The sequence below is a fragment of the Ips typographus genome, linkage group LG1 (assembly GCF_016097725.1).
Source record: "Ips typographus isolate SLU linkage group LG1, UJ_Ityp_2.0, whole genome shotgun sequence".
In the NCBI taxonomy this organism is placed as follows: domain Eukaryota; kingdom Metazoa; phylum Arthropoda; class Insecta; order Coleoptera; family Curculionidae; genus Ips; species Ips typographus.
In genome coordinates, this window is record NC_138422.1 from 8323099 (window position 1) to 8340611 (window position 17513).

The 17513-nt window shown below is 32.5% G+C and overlaps 3 protein-coding genes across 3 annotated transcripts in view; 1 reads left to right on the plus strand and 2 right to left on the minus strand.

The window, feature by feature from the left end:
• LOC145731847 (peroxidasin-like) overlaps nucleotides 1-1683 on the minus strand; it is a 54417-nt gene extending 52734 nt beyond the window's left edge. Inside the window, exon 1 of the mRNA XM_081983871.1 lies at nucleotides 1258-1683. Coding sequence (XP_081839997.1) covers nucleotides 1258-1271 — 14 coding nt within the window. The 5' untranslated portion in view covers nucleotides 1272-1683. The remainder of the gene's footprint in view (nucleotides 1-1257) is intronic.
• Nucleotides 1684-3463: 1780 nt separating this feature from the next.
• LOC145732214 (C-type lectin 37Db-like) lies at nucleotides 3464-5437 on the minus strand. Its single transcript, XM_081984357.1, has 3 exons — nucleotides 5268-5437; nucleotides 4437-4601; nucleotides 3464-4380 (listed from the first exon to the last, which is right to left on the minus strand). The coding sequence occupies exons 1-3, from the start codon at nucleotides 5338-5340 to the stop codon at nucleotides 4094-4096; spliced, it is 525 nt and encodes a 174-aa protein (XP_081840483.1). The 5' UTR covers nucleotides 5341-5437; the 3' UTR covers nucleotides 3464-4093.
• Nucleotides 5438-12700: 7263 nt separating this feature from the next.
• On the plus strand, nucleotides 12701-17470 carry LOC145740414 (heparanase-like). The gene is made up of 10 exons (XM_081995976.1): nucleotides 12701-12846; nucleotides 12906-13035; nucleotides 14389-14528; nucleotides 14586-14759; nucleotides 15600-15822; nucleotides 15874-15998; nucleotides 16316-16494; nucleotides 16823-16967; nucleotides 17026-17140; nucleotides 17198-17470. Exons 1-10 carry the CDS (start codon nucleotides 12819-12821, stop codon nucleotides 17358-17360), a joined length of 1422 nt encoding a protein of 473 aa, XP_081852102.1. The 5' UTR covers nucleotides 12701-12818; the 3' UTR covers nucleotides 17361-17470.
• Nucleotides 17471-17513: the final 43 nt, after the last annotated feature.

A 17513-nucleotide genomic window follows, 5' to 3' on the forward strand; every position in this document is an offset into this window, starting at 1 on the left:
ACATTGCAAGCACATTTATAACCAAATTGGTAGAATTTGTCAATTCGGCAACATTGGCAATACGTTTTGCACCAAATTGATGAAATTTGTCCGTTTGGCAAAACGTTGCCAACACATTTCTATCCAAATTGGTAGAGTTTTCAATTTGGCGTCATTGCAAACACATGTTCAACCAAATTGGTAGAAATTAGGTGCATAAAAACTGCTTTTCTAGTTTTGAAATTTGGCATAAGTAGTAATCAAAAAAATCCAAATATGGACAGTAAATCTGTGAATTTTGACTCGGGAAGGCTTACGTGATCACGATAGAAACAAAACACTTCATTAAAAGCTTATCAAAATTTGAATTTTGTGGTTAAGTTTTTTGAATTTAATATAAGCTCCTTATAACCAAGAATGCAGTAAACAGACGAAAGATAGTTAATCAAGTAAAACGTCAACAAGAAATATAAAAACTCAAACAGTTAATTCCTACGTTCTTCGAAGCCGATGAAAACACTCAAATGTCTGAATAAGTGTTGGATATAATAAATTTAAAACTTAAATTACGCAAAAGGAAGGGTTAGATTCATAAACCGTTCATGTGATGACCATTAAAAACGTTCACCTGCTAACAACTACTTTCTACTTTGGTCGTATATTCACTAAATAACTGTCGATCGAGATCATTATTTTTTTCCATTCTGACATTTCTACGATGAAGTCATTTCTCGTTCCAAATTGAATAACTGGAAACGTTTTAATGAGAGATATCAAGCAATATTACCGGAGAAGAAATTGGCGGAACTACTTCCTTTTACATCGTTATACAAGATAGGTGCGGATCATAAAAATTGATTGGGCCTGAAGCGGTACGATTTTCATTCGATAAATTAATAAAGATAAAGATTTCCAATCTGCAAGACATGTCATAAACCAAAGAGTAATAGTTGTTTATCTAATAAGTGCGGAAAGTGATACTTTCAAGCCTGAGCTGTAGCTGAGCGAAAAATGAAGAGTTTGGGCAAACAGGCGGGAAAAATGATTTTTGCAACATTTGTTCTACGAGTGTTAATTTAATTATGTTAAACTGAACTTATTTGTATAGAAAAATTTAATTAAAAGTGCATTCTTAATTAAGAAATTAAATGAACTTATTATTTTTTTGATCCAAATGAAAAAAATGTAAGTTTACTACACTCAGTGCCAATAAGTTCCGCATTTATTTTTTCTAAACAAATTTGTATCTAAAAACTGGTGTAAAACAATAAATCTTACCCTAAAAGTCCCATAGTGTAGATCCACTAGAACCCCCCCTAAAATCCTTTAAAATCACTGTTAGAACCCGGAACCACTAGGCGAATCACAAAAAAAAGAGCCGCGAAACAAACTGGTCGAAAACGCGAGTGTTTCTGCTGCAGGAGGCAGTCAAACTTGCCCGACCATTAACCAAGACCGTCTGGGAAGGTGTTTACCAGGACCATGCGAAGAAGAGCCCATCAGCGGAGAAAGTTTTGTTTGCTGGTTCTGTACCTGTCGATATTGGTCCTGCCCCAGGCTTTGATGTCGTAATGCACTGTATGTACAGGGTAGGCAAGTTTCAATGTTTTCTATCATCGCAAAAACTGTAAGAGTTGGAAGAAGATTAACTCACCAGTCTAAATGTCTTTTAGTGGCTTGCGATTAGAACTGCAATCAATTATTTTTAAATTATATTCATATTATACAGGGTGGCCGATGGCCACGGGATTCTCGGTTTTTAGAAGAAATTCAAGGAATGTTAAAAAGGTAGGCCGAAAATTTTCTGATGAGATAACTACGGGAATAAATAACACCATCAACATTTAGTTTTCTTATAGACGCCATATTAGATTTTTGCATATCTAAATTGATCCTTTTCTTCTGATTAAGATGATCTACAATATGGCATACTTCAATTTTACATTTTTGTAACAATATACTCTCAATATACTCAAAAATAACATCTGAACAATGGATCAAATGACACTAGTTCATGTGACTTTATTGTCTTTTGCAAAGGATTGATCATGTGACAATCAGATGAGACGGAATGTGCTTTAACCCGATACCCAAGAACCCAAGGTACTCTCTGTGAAAATATTATTTTTGCTACATTTTCTCGTTTGTTATTTTGGCTAAATTGTAACGCTTGAACAAACAACATAAACAGGATGATGTGTCCAAAGCCAAAACGTTGTATCTCACTTATGATTGTGACCGTATTTACATCGGTAAAGTGTCATTTGTTTCCAGTTAACACATAAATAAATCAGCAAAATAAAAATAATAACAAAATAACATTAATTAACAATTAGAAGGTTTCGTGACGTCAGTTAAATAAAAAAATAACAATACAAATTTTGAACTAAAACGATATTCCTGCCAGACTAAAAGAAGAGGAATTGAAAAAAGAGAAGAAAAAAAGAAGAAAAGAGGTCAAAAGTATATATTTTTGCATAAAAAACGGTATATTTCCACCAAATAAAAGAAAAAAATTAACTAAAAGTAGGGAAGAAAAGTATATCAAAATTTACCAAAATCAAACAAAATAGTTTTTATGCCAAAATTACCGGATACTTGGTAAAAATAATGAACACTGAAAGTGAATAACAGAAGAAGAAAATGCGCAAAGGAAGTGAATATAATTTTACGCCAAAAATTGTATTCTACCAGATCAAAAGAGAAGAAATTGTGAAGAAGACAGAAGTAAAGAAGAAGAAAAGCACCAAAAAAACACATTTTTTTCATCCGTCCTTTAAATAAGTGCAAAGAATTGCATTTTGAACACGTCAAACTCACTGATGACCAGTGTTGCCAAGTCAAAATATTTAATAGCGATAGAATAATCGTTCAAAAAACATTAGATAACCGTAAAAAAATAAACAATTTATATAAGGAAAACAAAATTATACAGGGTGATTTTTTAACGATTGCGAAAAATTTTGATTATCGATTCTATACCGAAAAATAAAGCCAGTTTGCTATTTAATCTGTACTTCAAAAATACAGATTTTAATTTTTTTATTAATTGTTTTCTAAGTTTTGACATTTGTTATAGAGATATCGCGTGGTTTTAATGTTAATTTTAAATCTTAGATTATATACAAAAAAAAACGGAAGAACGGTAGGAACCACAAAAAGGGTAGATCTACTGTTTTAACGGTAGGCTTGGCAATAAAGGCTAATCTTAAATAAAGCTTTCCAGTTAACCAATAATATATAAGATGTTTCTTTAGAAAAAAATTACTAGGTACCAATGAAATCTACGTGAAAATCCTATAATTGGTCGTTTTCAGTATTTTGTTAACTTAAATGATAGCTAAGATATCGCTGGGAGTCGCATATGGTCAATTTCCAAAAATCATTTGCATATCCGAAACAAATGAGGACAGCCCCATTCTGGTTGGACCAGCAATGAAAAGTAGCCACCCTGTACAATATAATAGTACAAAAACACAGTAAATTGATAAACACTTCATATTTATTATATTATAATAAAAACGTGTTAAAAACAAAATTAAGATTTCTACAAATAGATGTCGCTAAAATGACAACCAAATAGAATAATGTATATCCGGGCTTTAATTATCACACTGTGCCTAATTAAATTCAAATATTTTGATTTTATTGAGGAATCCCAGTATAATGCATGGTGTGAAAATTAGAAGCAATATTATTACACACATTTTTCGTTCGGAATTACATCTGTATATGAGAGCTAAAAATAATTCACACTATTGTTTGTCTTAGCTTACAAAAGAAAAAATGTGAATTACTTCAAACTCGTCAATCATTATTTTCAATTGCATATTTTTCGAATTAATTTACATTTAGAAAAGTTTCTATTCTTGTCATGTGTCGATCTCTTTGTAATAAAATCATGTGGAAAATTGCTAAAAATATCACTTAAAAAAGTTGTAAGAAATTTAATATAGAATTAAAAAAGGAATAAATCTACAAAAAAAGACTGTGTTTGTTTTTAAAATAAATCAGATTTTATTATCCTTTAGTCAAGATTATTAAAATATTGTAAATAAAATGTTCATGTTGGAATTACATTTCTTTGGCAAACACTTATAATAAACAACAACAGTTAAATTCTTCGTCTTGATTTAGAAATCGATTCACACGTTAAATTCCGAACATACGTCTGACAAATATACGCCATCTTATAATCGCAATTAAAATCGTTCCATGAGATTTGTTTTTGTTTGTTTACAAGAACTTCTACACAATCTTCATTATTTTGATAGTTGTCTGGTTGTCCATACGACCACTTGCCATAAACTAACGGTTTTCCATTAACAAACCAAACTAATTCAGGTGATGATTTTCTTCTGACCCCTGATGTCCAGTATCCATTAAGTAACCTTCCACCGTCTGCAACCAATATTGACTTAAAGTTACCTTAACTTTAACAGAACACATCCACATACTTCCCTGAAAACCTACTTTATTTATTGCAATTTCTAACTGTTCTTCCTCTTTGAACGACTCTACAGTAGCCATTTCCATTCCATTTTGTTGACATAAAATGTGAGCCTCAAACCATAATGTAGGACTGGTACTCACAACGTAAGCTTTCTCGTCACAATTTAGAGCTGAAACATAAATTATATTCTCCACCAAACCAAGTATCTATCGTTAGTACTTATTACTAAGGCTCGGAATTAAACTCGAATTAAAGTCGAATAGTTGAATATTCGAATATTTAAGTAACGAATATTTAAAATACATTAAAATTGAAATAGTCGGATAACTAAATATTCAAGCATTTGAATATTCGAAGCAAGTTTGTTAAATAGACACTTCAAACCAAACTTTGGATGTTACTGATACGCTATTAACAACTAACAGGAGTAACTTATTAACTGTTAACAAAATGAATAATGAAATGTTTGAAGGCAATCAATCTTAAAAACTTCCTAACACGTCAGTGAAAATTCTGCCATTCTTACCACATCCTGAAGTTTTTACATAAACTTATGTTGCTTATCTTTAGGTTTAGGTGTCAAAAAGCTCACATCAAGAATACGAAATTTTACCTAAGATCCTTCAATACGTTTACATAATTAGTAATGACTTTTTAAGTTTAGTAATTTATCTTATTTTAAATACATATTTTATTATGTGTTATTATGTATACGTTTTTTTAAACAGAATTTCACTATTTGAAAATGCCGTCATATTTGTCTATTTGAATATTCGAATTTATGACAAACCGAATATTCGAATACTTAATTCACAAAATTCCGAGCGTTACTTACTACGATCTGGATTTGTCCATATTACACTCATGCAACACAGTAATGTCAGGCTACTGAACACAAGTTGAGACATCTTTCTGGATCAACACTCAAACTGCCACTGTTTTGTCTTAATAGTATTAAAGTGATATTTTTTTCGACAATATTATCAACGAATGCACGTTATAACACACTAATCAAAATTGCAAATACCACAAATAACATCATTAATGCCAAAAATGATACTAATTATCGTTCTCAGAAATATTTATCTCCAAAGAGGTCTGACACAATAACAAATTTTATAATAAATATGTAGGCTAATTTAAAACGAAAACTTGTCAGTTGATTTTAAATACTTTAAATTTAGTAATAAATTTAGAGGATGCACTTGAGCGGTTGTCCTTTGCAAACGTGCTGAGTGTCATACATGTAAAAAAAAAAATTTTACTCTCAAAACAATTAGGTGAGAACCAATTAGAAGAAGATTATATGAAATTTTGGGAGAAGCTTGCATATCTACCGATATTAAAAATTGTATTTTTAAATTGTTATCCAATCGGGAAATTTATGTAGATTTGCTGGGTAATAATATTTTGGGACCGCGAAAGGTTACCATAGGATTGCCTCAGGGGTCCCCTCTGAGTCCATTTAGTATTTACACCCAGAAAATTCATAAAATTTTTAAAAACCAACATTAATATAATTCAATATGCTGATGACATTGTTTTATATTGTAGTGAGCCCAATATTCCAAATATAATCAGGGAAATACATTTATTTCTGTTGAAGTTGAACCTGCATATCTGCCTCCTAATAAGTCAAAGGCAAGAAAATCATATAACTTTCCAATTGACAATATTACTTATGAGGGGTATCTCATGGGTTAATTAATATAAATATTTGGGTATTATACTGACTGTAAATTGGAGCTGGTCTGAACAGATGGATAGGATGTGTATTGGGGCTAGAAAGGGCATTAATGTTATGAAGGCTATTACACGTGTGTGGTGGGGAGCAGATCCTGTTACCTTGCTCTCCATTTATAAAGGTCTAGTTCGGTCTCATCTGGACTTTGGTGATGGTTTTCTACTGAGTCCCATTACTAAGAAAAACCAGTACAAAATAGACAAGGTCCAATTTTAAGCTCTTAAGGTTGTTACGGGGTGTACGGAATCTACACCAACCAATTTGTTACTATCTGATTGACTTTGGAGTATAGAATGCGTTTGCTTGCGAAAAAATTTGTGTGTTGGGATATCTGTTTAACAGACCCCGTCTTTACTTGGTGCGTTCGTTTGAAGAACTGGGTGAATTTGTTGAGTGCATTAAGACTTACTCGGTATTTCCTGATTTTTGTTATAATCTTAATTATCAAATGATGACGGTCCCGCTAGTTAACCTAAACTTGCCGAAGGATGATTTCAGGGTTAGAGAGTCTTTCCTGGAGCAGATTAATGGGAGTTTTCCTGATTATGTCCATATTTACAAGGATGCCTCCCTTGACAGGGAGGCTGCATCTGCTCTGCTCTTCTGAAGCAGATTATTATAGAGGCAAATGAATCCGCCACTGTTGTGAAATTATGTTCCGAGCCACTGTGTTTTGGTTTCAATTAAAAAAATACAATTTTACAGGAGTACGCAAAACAACATAACCCCAAAAAAATACAGATTACAGAAAGCCTGCAAATTGTCAAGTATTTGAATTAAAGTTTGCTACATTTTAGAACATATTCTGAAGTCACAGAAATGTCAGATTACCGAACAGAAGTTCAAACAACTTTCTGGAATGAAAATTTCAAAATTATACACAGGAATCCTATAGAGAGAAGTTAGAGAAGTACTGCAAATCAAAGCTGAAGGCAAACATATGTTTCTTGATTTTCTTTTACATACCTATAATCCGTGTAATAAAAAGTAAGGGGGCATAGAGGTAACATAGAAGCAAGTTCTTTCTAAAACATAATCCAGAAATTATTATTATGAAAAGAAACAAAGGAAATTATAAAATCGTAGTAGATTAACGGAAACAAATCTACATTTTGGGTCCTCCCTGTATGATTTAACTGAACACTTTAGCTTCACTAATTTTATTAACAAGTCATATACGTAATAAATTGATTATTCGGACTTTTGGCTAATTATACATGGTCCTGCATTTGAACTCTTCCGAATGTTTACGAATTTATTTCAATTGCAAAAACCGTACTAAAAATTGATATTTTTTAGTTAAAAATGGTTGTCCAAATTTGGATCAGAATTTAATAGTCCTTATGCTCAAGCACATGTTCCACAAATAAGGCATCTACAATCCCAAATAAGATATTAACAACAAGAACAAGGTAATACACACGTTTTGCCTTTTTCGGCACCATCTATGTGACAATTATTGTAATTTCTTGGAATATTACCATATACTGCAGTTTCTTTCTGTTGTAATAAAGGAATCTCTTATCCACTAAAATAGGACATAACATACCATATTATCTATAAATATAAGCTGAGAGGCATCAAAGATATTAATCATGTAATTTATTAAGATGTTCTGGGAAACACATGTGAATAGTAGTAATACTATAATTAGTAATAATATACAGTGAGAAAAAGTCTTGTGATTCACTCAGCAGGGCTTAGTTGTATTAAAATTGGATAAACTCCGTAAGTGTGGTTGACGTCTTCTGAATTTCAAGAAATCCATACTTAAATCTAAATTTTACTGAAATTCTGATCATTTCCATGAAAGTTACCCAAGTTTAAATGGGGGTCATTAAGACGATAATACCCATTCGTAAAAACCGTAGAACCGCAGAAAATCTGTAAATGATGAACATTACATGTTTTGTTTCTTAATAAGAAGTCTTAAATGGGTGCTTTAGCTTAGTTTGGCAAACGTGCAAAGTAAAAGGTAAACCGATTGTTTAACTGCAGTGGCATAGGACCAGGATTTCCACGTTTCTTCAAAGTCATCATGGTTTGTTTTCTGTGAATCGATTTTAATGCAACTGTTTTCTTACTTACACATTTTTGCTTCTATTTTAAGCAATTGCTGTCAGATTATCAGTATCCTGTATTTGTGCTGTACGATCTTCGTTTCAATTGATTTTGATGTTTTTGAGTATTTTGGGAGTGCGATCAGCTACGTAAAATCAAGTTTTATACAGTTTCGTACAATTTTTTTTACATCGTCAGAGCAGTGATGCCTAATAAAGAAGCAAACGTGAAAGAATTGGTCGAAAAGTGACGTCATTGCGTTCAAAGTGTTAAAAGTTAAGTTCAAAAGAGACACCCTGTATATTTTTAGATCAATTTATTGCGCACACTCAAAGCTACACATTTACTCGAAAAGTGCGAGAGAAAAAGTGTCACGTTTCCGAAATATTTTAGGTCAAAGGGCTACACAGTGACCCAGAAAATGGTATAAGAAGGTGTTCCGTCTCCGAGATATTTGAAGACAAAACTGTTCTTAAGTTCCTGAAGCAATTGCTTGCAAAGTAAAGTTACTGCGTTCAAAGTGCCAAAAGTTAAGAATCTCAAATAAGACACCCTGTATATTTTAGATCAATTTGGAAAAATTGAAATTTTTGTGCATTAAATAATGCTGAAAACGACTTTGTACAACAAAAAAAACTAAGGAAGGACATTTTTTGGAAAGCCTGGAATCTAGACGTCTATCAATCTCAATGTCGTTTGGTTGTAAATCTTGAAACAACTGGGTTATTAAGGTTCAAAATTGTACCCTACAATTGTTTATAATAATAAAAAAATGTTTCAACAGTAAATTTGTACAATTACTTGACCTTAAAAAAGGTAAAACATTACGATTTAGTAATAATAATAATATTAATAAATCGATCATTTTGCTCAAACTGATTTAATGTTGAGAATTCTATGGTGATCAGAAATCAGTTTCAATCTATAACTAAAAGTGGGAGAAAATTCTAAAGTCCTTGTATTTAAAATAACATCAAAATTAACCATCCCTGTAACCTCATTTAGTGACACAGATTTGTCTGCATCTACATAATACTAGGTGTTGCACTGTTATTCACCAAAATCTCACAACAGGAAACTTCTTTCACACCCTGGCCACTAAAACTGACCTTAACCTTTCAATTTGGTATTTTTTCTCATTTTAAAGGCTTTATTGATTTTGAACCTTTTCTACCTTGGCTTTTCCTTATCGTCCCAATCTTCAATAAAGAACAATGACTTTATAATGAACGTCTAACTAAACCGATCGTGAATAATAAATTCGAGGGTTACCAAATCATTTTCGTTTTCTACGATAATCTACTAAACAAATAGTCTGAAACACAACGGTAAATTGAGCGGACATACCTAAATTTGTGTTTATGTGCTTTCGGTCACACAATACCCATTACGAAAATCACCTATCGAAATAGAAAGTACTACAGCACATATAAGAGTCTAAAAAAATAGTAGAGCTGGATTTAAATACGATCATATGTTTTCTACTAACGTTTCGATCACGGTCAATTTTCGCAACTAATTAATTTTCAAATTTGTGAAATTTTTTTATTCAATTAGAATAGAAATTCGTGATTACAGACCCGCATGTAACATTAAGTAATAACTTTACCGTGTTTGTCATCTAATAAAATACAAAACTCGTGATAAAGTTACTTTAATAAGTAGCAACAATGATTATTTACTTTACAGTGCATACAGTTTTTTTTCTACGAACCTTCTTTCCTCATTTGAGGGATAAAAACATGTCACTTTTACTCACTAGGGAGGGAAAGTAATTTCAGAAAACTGTGTTAAACTATAGTTCTTGCAAATTCTAGGCAAATATTGATAGTTTTGACATTAGGGACCAATATCACGTAGTTTTTGTAGGATAGTCACGTGACCACTGTCAAAATAACTGTCATAAATCTCAAAACACTCAAATTTGATACAATCAGTAAGAAAAGCGGTGTCAAATTTTGAACTGCCAGACACACAGTTTAAAAACACTGTCAGGGACAATAAAAGCCTGTAAAACCCACTTGGAGTGAAGAAATGACTGTTTTAAGTACATTTTTGAAATCCTCATTAAATTTCCTATCGAATAACCTGAAAAAAACACTACAAAATTTGGTTGTCAGAGAAAAAAGCGGTGTCAAATTTTGAACTGCCAGACACACAGTTTGAAAGGACAGTCAGCTACAAAATCGTCTGTAAAACCCACTTGGAGTGAAGAAATGACTGTTTTAAGTACATTTTTGGAATCCTCATGAAATTTCCTATCGAATAACCTGAAAAAAACACTACAAAATTTGGTTGTCAGAGAAAAAAGCGGTGTCAAATTTTGAACTGCCAGACACACAGTTTGAAAGGACAGTCAGCGACAAAATCGCCTGTAAAACCCACTTGGAGTGAGGAAATGACTGTTTTAAGTACATTTTTGGAATCCTCATTAAATTTCCTATCGAATAGCCTGAAAAAAACCCTACAAAATTTGGTTGTCAGAGAAAAAAGCAGTGTCAAATTTTGAACTGCCAGACATACAGTTTAAAAAGACTGTCAGGGACAAAATCGCCTGTAAAACTCACTTGTAATGATAAAATGACAGTTCTCATTAAATTTGCTATCCAATAACCTGAAAACACAATACAAAATTTAGCAAATAACTAATTTTTAACTTTATACGTAATGTTGACATTACACTTTGCACTTTGGTGCATTCTGTCACTTTTTGCACTTTAACTTTTTGAGGAGGCCTTTAAAGATGTAGAACATGAAACTTTCTTTAATAATACTTTTTGATACAACTGTGCTAAAAATCGAGTTCCTTTAATAAAATAGAGTTGTGCTACGCCACTGTTAAGAAGCTCCAGAACTTGCTTATCGCCAATTCCAATTATTACCACTTCGGTTTGTTTATAAACAAACAGCGGGTTACGTATGGCATCTTAGGCTTGCAACATTACCAAGTATCAATCTATTTGATTTCTGATCTAGTGCAAATAAAAAGCTGTTACGAATTGTTAATATTCATCAGACAGTGTTCCACTTTTAAAATTACTTCCAGACGTAACGCTTAAGGCATTATACGTAATAATAAGTCTAATTCGTATAGTAAAAGCTTCCGTATTTTTAATGACCTTACCTGGGATATAATTGGACAAGAACAACCTTGGGAAGTATGCAAAATTTAATTTAACACACCTGTGTTAAAGTAAAAATTTAATTACGTTATCAGCTTGAAGCTAATGTGGTTGAAAAACTGTTTTTGGATGATGGGTGTGAATGGAAATTAATATCACTTTCACTAAAACGTATGCAAGTGAATAATAAATAAAATAGTTGATCTGCTAATGTCACTTTAAGATTACAAAATCAATTTTAGAATTCTAAAGTTTACAAGTTGTGGTAATTTTTCGTTGCTGTTATTGCAAAATTATTAGCATAGTTTGAATATTGATATTTTAATTTTATTGAATCGTTCCGCATTTTTGATCTGACATATTATTCAGTTATATTGTTTGTTTATGTATCTTCCTGCTTTTTAATTATAGGGAATGATATCATTAGCAGCAATCGAGAGTTTCCTGATAAAGCTAAAAAAACTGTTCAAGCAAGCAGCAGATTTACTTTAAATCAAAAGGGAATTTTAGTTGTTTGGTGTTGCATTGTATAGTCTTAAGTCAGGGCAAAAAGTCAAATAAAAACCAGTCGAACTTAACCTAACATTCTGTTGATATTTAACAGTTGTGACTCAATCAAATTTAAGTCCTTAAAACAAGCTTGGGTCAACATTTTGCCAGTTAACATAACACTTAGAGTTGGTTAGTGACATGCAAATGTCATGGAGCTAATCAATGATTAGACTTTAAACGTTGTTTAGGCAAACGAAGCAAACGGCAATTAGAATTTTTGATTAGTTGTATTTTATAGCTTCATGGCAAGTAGTAACGTAATATAACAAAATTCTCTGATTTCTACCACCAAATTGCCATCTAACAAAATATGCTTAGCTGACTAACTAACAAAAGTCTAAAACGCATTTTTGGCAGTTTTATTAAAGAAGTGGTTTTTATAACTCAATTAAATAAATTTGAAGAATTTGTTTACACTTTATAATTTTTATAATGGAAATTTTGTTTCTATCTGGAACGGAAATTACAAGCAAAATATGGACTTCAAAATACTCTAGTTGTAATTTAAAAGATAAACCTGGAATGCTCTTCAAAAGTACATGTACTTTTGAAGAGATTTCTACTTAATGCATATCATATGCTTGTATACCCATGCAATAGACAAAAATATGGACAATAATGGTAAACATTAAAAAACAACAAATCAAAGTTTAGATACTAATAATAAATAATCTAATTAAAAAAAATTAAAACTAAAATGGTAACTAATTAAAAAAAAAACATCTGACCTTATTTTGTTTTCGTGTTTTTCTCCCTCTTACTGTTATCGTACGTCAACAAAAAAATGGAAAACCCACTTTAAAATCTCAAAAATCGTATCAAATCAAAGTATAAAATCGTTTGTTTCCTATTTAACAATAATAGATGTGCGCTAGTAACTATCAAAGCCAGTGCAGTGATCATAATAATGGAGAAATCAGCGTTTTTGATTCTTGGTAATATTTATTAATTGTTTTAACACTATTTGGTTATATTGTTTAAATGTTTGCTTCAGCTGTCCTATTTGGATTGGTAAACAGTTTAACGTATACAATCGACAATGCTGAAGAACCGTTAAGAACTGTGAGTGAAACTTTTTTGAGCGTGGCTTTGGATACTGGTTTACTTTCTTCAGTCAATTTCTCGTAAGTTTTATTTTATATTTAATTATCGTTCCAATAAAATTAGTATTTGAAAAACCAGGGAGAATAATAAATAATTTTAAAAAAAGTGCTTTTCAAGAATGTATTTTCTGGAAACTTCAATAAAAAATAAGAGTAAATAATGATTTTATAATTATTGTGAAACTAGAGTTAAGTAAGGCAAATAAAAACATAAATTACATCTAGATTAGTCGGGTATTTCACTAAGTTTACTTTAGCAAATGTCTCTTATTTGTTTCATCAGTAGCACCAAAAAATTGTAAAAATTTTTCAAGTAAATTGGTACGCTTTTGGTGTAAATGTAGTATTTGTATAGTGAACATTGAAAAATACGTGATTTTGATTAGGATTTTTCACAGAAATGTCGCCTTATTATCAATAATTATTTTACAAAATTAAACTTAAGTGAACTGAAAGTTTTCTGGTGATTTAATGACAAACAGTAGGACACGGATTTCTGTATCATATGAGTACACGAGTGGCAAGGTTTACTCCAGTTTCTTGTTGAGACACACTCTTCCTCTTCCAAGCATCATCGACAAGTAGGATCCTCGGTTATACCCATCAAGTACTGATGCCGTCTAGCAGGTATTTCGTATCTTTGACTGAGGGGCCACTGATGAGTTCCTGGGCCTGCCTCATACCTATGTCGGAGTCCCAGCATTCTTGAAACAGCTGCTGGGCTATAGATTTTAGCGACTAGATCACCCTGCTATTGGCGATCCCCACAGCCGGCTCTGGACCAACAGGCACTTTCTGATTGCCCAGTTTTGCCAGTCCATCCGCCTCTTCATTTCCCGGAATAGCAGCATGTCCCGGAACCCACAAGACGTATGTCGTTCTTTTGGGCCAGCTTTTCCAGGGTTGTTTTGCACTCCAGAACCAATTTGGAGTGCACTACCTCAGCACTGATTGCCATGATGGCAGCTCGGTTGTCAGAACAAATGTTGTCTTTGTGGCTTATCTCTACTTTTCGTTGTTTCTCTGGGTCGCCAAAGTACAATCCTGATGGTCCATTTTTCACTGTTCTGGCATGCAACACTTAGCTCTACTTTAACACGGTCACTCGTGATCTTACGTCTGTAACTCTGGTCCTTGTGTGATCAGCACTTAGCCTAGTCAATGTTGTTGTCAAAGCTGTTCTTACTTTCTCCAGAGATGTTTCTGGATAGTCTTCTGATCCCACATTTGTTACTATTACCCGATGGCAGTCAGCTTCCGCAGCAAGTATCCCAGACAAATACAACTCCGTGTAGAAATCTTCAATGACTTGTGTAATTGTGTACTAAAGCAAACTAAATTTAAAACAATTAATGAAAATCGTTCTCTTTTCAGGAATCCAAATTTTTCCCCGTTAGTAAAGCACCTTGCCCCCATGCACTTTCGAGTAGGAGGTACTGCAGCTGATACAGTATTATTTGAAGATAATTCCCTAGGCACTTCTCGCAGCACAATTGGAGATGTGATTATTGATTGTAAGTGCTATACTAAACATGTTTGTAACTGTGTAATTAAACCCAATTTTGCTGTAGCTTCGCTTTTGTTGGAAATAGCTGAGTTTACTAAAAAGTCCGGGGTGCACACTTTGTTAGATCTGAATTCTTTACTGAGAAATAGCGATGGTTCCTGGGACTCTTCCAATGCAGAACAGTTGATCAAGTTTGCCAGCGAAAATATGTTGGAATTGGATTTTGAACTTGGAAATGGTTAGTGGAAACTACTTAGCCCAAATTTATAATAACGTTTCAATGTCAAGTTATATTTGGCAGTTACCACTTTATTCATTCGCTTCTTAAAACCAGCGTTTTTTGGTAAAATTTCTTTCTAGTTTACTGTGAATAATTTATGTCAAAAACTTACGCACGTAAAAAGCAACAATTACTATGTCAGTTTACAGTTTTTTGTTTCTTGAGGATCCAAATAACAATAACCCAACCTTACCTTACTTTGAACCGTACAGTGCGGATGTCAGTGAGAATGACAGAATTTTTTAAATCAAAAATTAGTTATAATTAGTCTATTTTAAGGTTGGGTTAGGTTAGACTGCGATTTCATTGCCATTTAGAAAGTGCCTACTAATTAATTTCCAAAACTGTTAAGAAAAAAATAGGCAATATATTTGTATAGGATATAATAAGAAGAATCATTAATTCGGTTAAGCTGCCAGCAAAAAACTCAAAAATTGTACTATTAGAGAGAGTAGAGATGGATAGACTCTTTTATTTAAAAATCTCGTTTTTTTGATTAAAAAATCGAAAATTATTTAAAAAACAGTTTCGATCTGAGCTATATAGGAAACTATACATTTCAAAAAAAAAATTATGTTTTCTAAATATTTCTAATAATTTATATGAATCTAAAATAGTAGTTAAGCTATTTAGTATCAAATTACAATCATCAAATCCACTTGGTTTTCATGTGGTATTCCTACAAGTGTAATGTTTTCTCTGGTATTTTTTATGTTGGTACATACGTTTGAATTTGTGGCCTTTTCCCACGATTTGATATATTAATAATATTTATTATAGAATAGTAATAATTTTCAGAGCCTGATTTGTATCACGCCTTATTTGATACGTCAGTAACAGCTCAGCAACTTTCGGAGGACTATACCAATCTACGCTCCTTATTAGACCAGTACGGCTACAGTTCTTCATATTTGGTTGGCCCTAGTATGTTTGATGTAGGCAGTTCCACAGACACTAAAAATTATTTAAGTAACTTTTTATCGGGAGTTGGATCCGCCATTGACGCTGTTACTTGGCATCAGTAAGAATTTATTATTTAAGTCGATGTTTTCAATCAAGTTTTGATATTCAGATACTACTTTAATGGTCGGTCAGCTACTGAAGATTTGTTCCTAAATCCTTCAACCTTTAACTATTTGGAACAACGTACTAAGGTGGTAACTGATATTGCTGGATCTGGCCGAAAAGTTTGGCTGGGTAAGTTTGATTTAAATAAAAATTACTTTGACAGTGTTACATTTAATTGCACAAAATTAAAACGTCATTTAGTCAACTTTGATTGAATCTTATGGTAAGTCCACATGTGCAGCAAATTACAGCATGTGATTGATTGATAAAAAGCATCAGCAAGCTGAAAGCTGCTTTTTTGACCAATCACAAACTATACCCAGTATGCTGAGATTTACGCAAATGCTTAGCATTATGATTATAGCCAACCGTTTTATGTCATTTGGACATTACCTATCTGTTTTCAATTTGCCACATCTTATACAGGATGTGTTCAATTTGTTTAGGTGAAACTTCCTCCTGTTATAATCAAGGCGCAGCAGGGTTTACCGATAGGTTCATTGGGTCCTTCCTCTGGTTGGATAAGTTAGGCTTGGGAGCGAAATTGGGTTTGGACGTGATTGTTAGACAAACCATTTGGGGTTACAACTACCCATTGTTAAGCGAGTCGTATCTTCCTAATCCCGTAAGTCTTCTTCACAATTTAAATATTTTTAGTAACAGTAATAGGTGAAATATAAAGTTTTTAATTAACAAATCGATATACTGGTGCAGTAGGCAGTTTTGAGAACTAACAATCAAAATAATTAATTTGTTCACGCTCAAGAGTAGCTGTAATTGTCTACTTCATATCACACATGAAAATTATTTGTAATCTCATATCCGTTCAGCCAGTGGCAATTGACTCCATTCTCTAAACTGTAGGAATTAACCAATATCCCTGCTGGAGTAGAAAAAATACTTTAAAATAAAAGTTGTCGATTATTGTCCACAACATTTTCTGTTAACTTTAGGATTGGTGGGTTGCCATTCTGTATAAAACACTTGTTGGCACTAAAGTACTTAGCAACACCAATGATGGTGAGGACTCCAGATCCATTCGACTCTATGCTCACTGTGCTAAATCAAATACGTTATGGGGTAACAGCGCCGTAGTAGGTAATTTGGCTTATATCTAAATTTATTTTATTTTATTAATACAGCGTTTGTGTTGTAGTATTTGGATTAAATTTGGACTCAGAAGAAGGAAGCTTCAGTTTGGCTGGATTTGAAAGCAAGTCTGAATCAGGTTACTTGTACGAGCTGACCTCAGAAAGTGACCTATACTCTCAGTAGGTGTTACTTTATTAAGCAATACACTCATCATTATAATCATAATTTGGTTGCAGAACTGTCCAGTTGAACGGTGAAAATCTGCATTTATCTGATGACTTGGAATTGCCTGTAATGGAGCCTAAAACTGTTAATCTTAAAGAGTCCATTACTATATCTGGTTATTCGCTGGTATTTTTGGTTATTCCAGAAACCGATGTCGCAGCATGTTTGGTTTAATTTCAAGAAAATGTATGTCTTAAGTAAAATATTTAATGTATTTTTTCCATGTTATAGTTAAATCAATTGAAACTATTTTCAGCACGATCATAAAACAGTAACCATAAAAATTAGTAGTATTAATAAATCCTAATAAACAATCTTATAGAATCT

Coding starts and splice junctions, on each gene's coding strand:
- LOC145732214 (XM_081984357.1), bottom strand. CDS start 5,340: ATGTCTCAACTTGTGTTCAGTAGCCTGACATTACTGTGTTGCATGAGT. Junction 4,602..5,267: donor ATGGACAAATCCAGATCGTA/GTAAGTAACGCT, acceptor TTTATGTTTCAG/CTCTAAATTGTGACGAGAAA. Junction 4,381..4,436: donor TAAAGTAGGTTTTCAGGGAA/GTATGTGGATGT, acceptor TATTGGTTGCAG/ACGGTGGAAGGTTACTTAAT.
- LOC145740414 (XM_081995976.1), top strand. CDS start 12,819: ATGGAGAAATCAGCGTTTTTGATTCTTG. Junction 14,760..15,599: donor GGATTTTGAACTTGGAAATG/GTTAGTGGAAAC, acceptor AATAATTTTCAG/AGCCTGATTTGTATCACGCC. Junction 16,495..16,822: donor AGTCGTATCTTCCTAATCCC/GTAAGTCTTCTT, acceptor TGTTAACTTTAG/GATTGGTGGGTTGCCATTCT.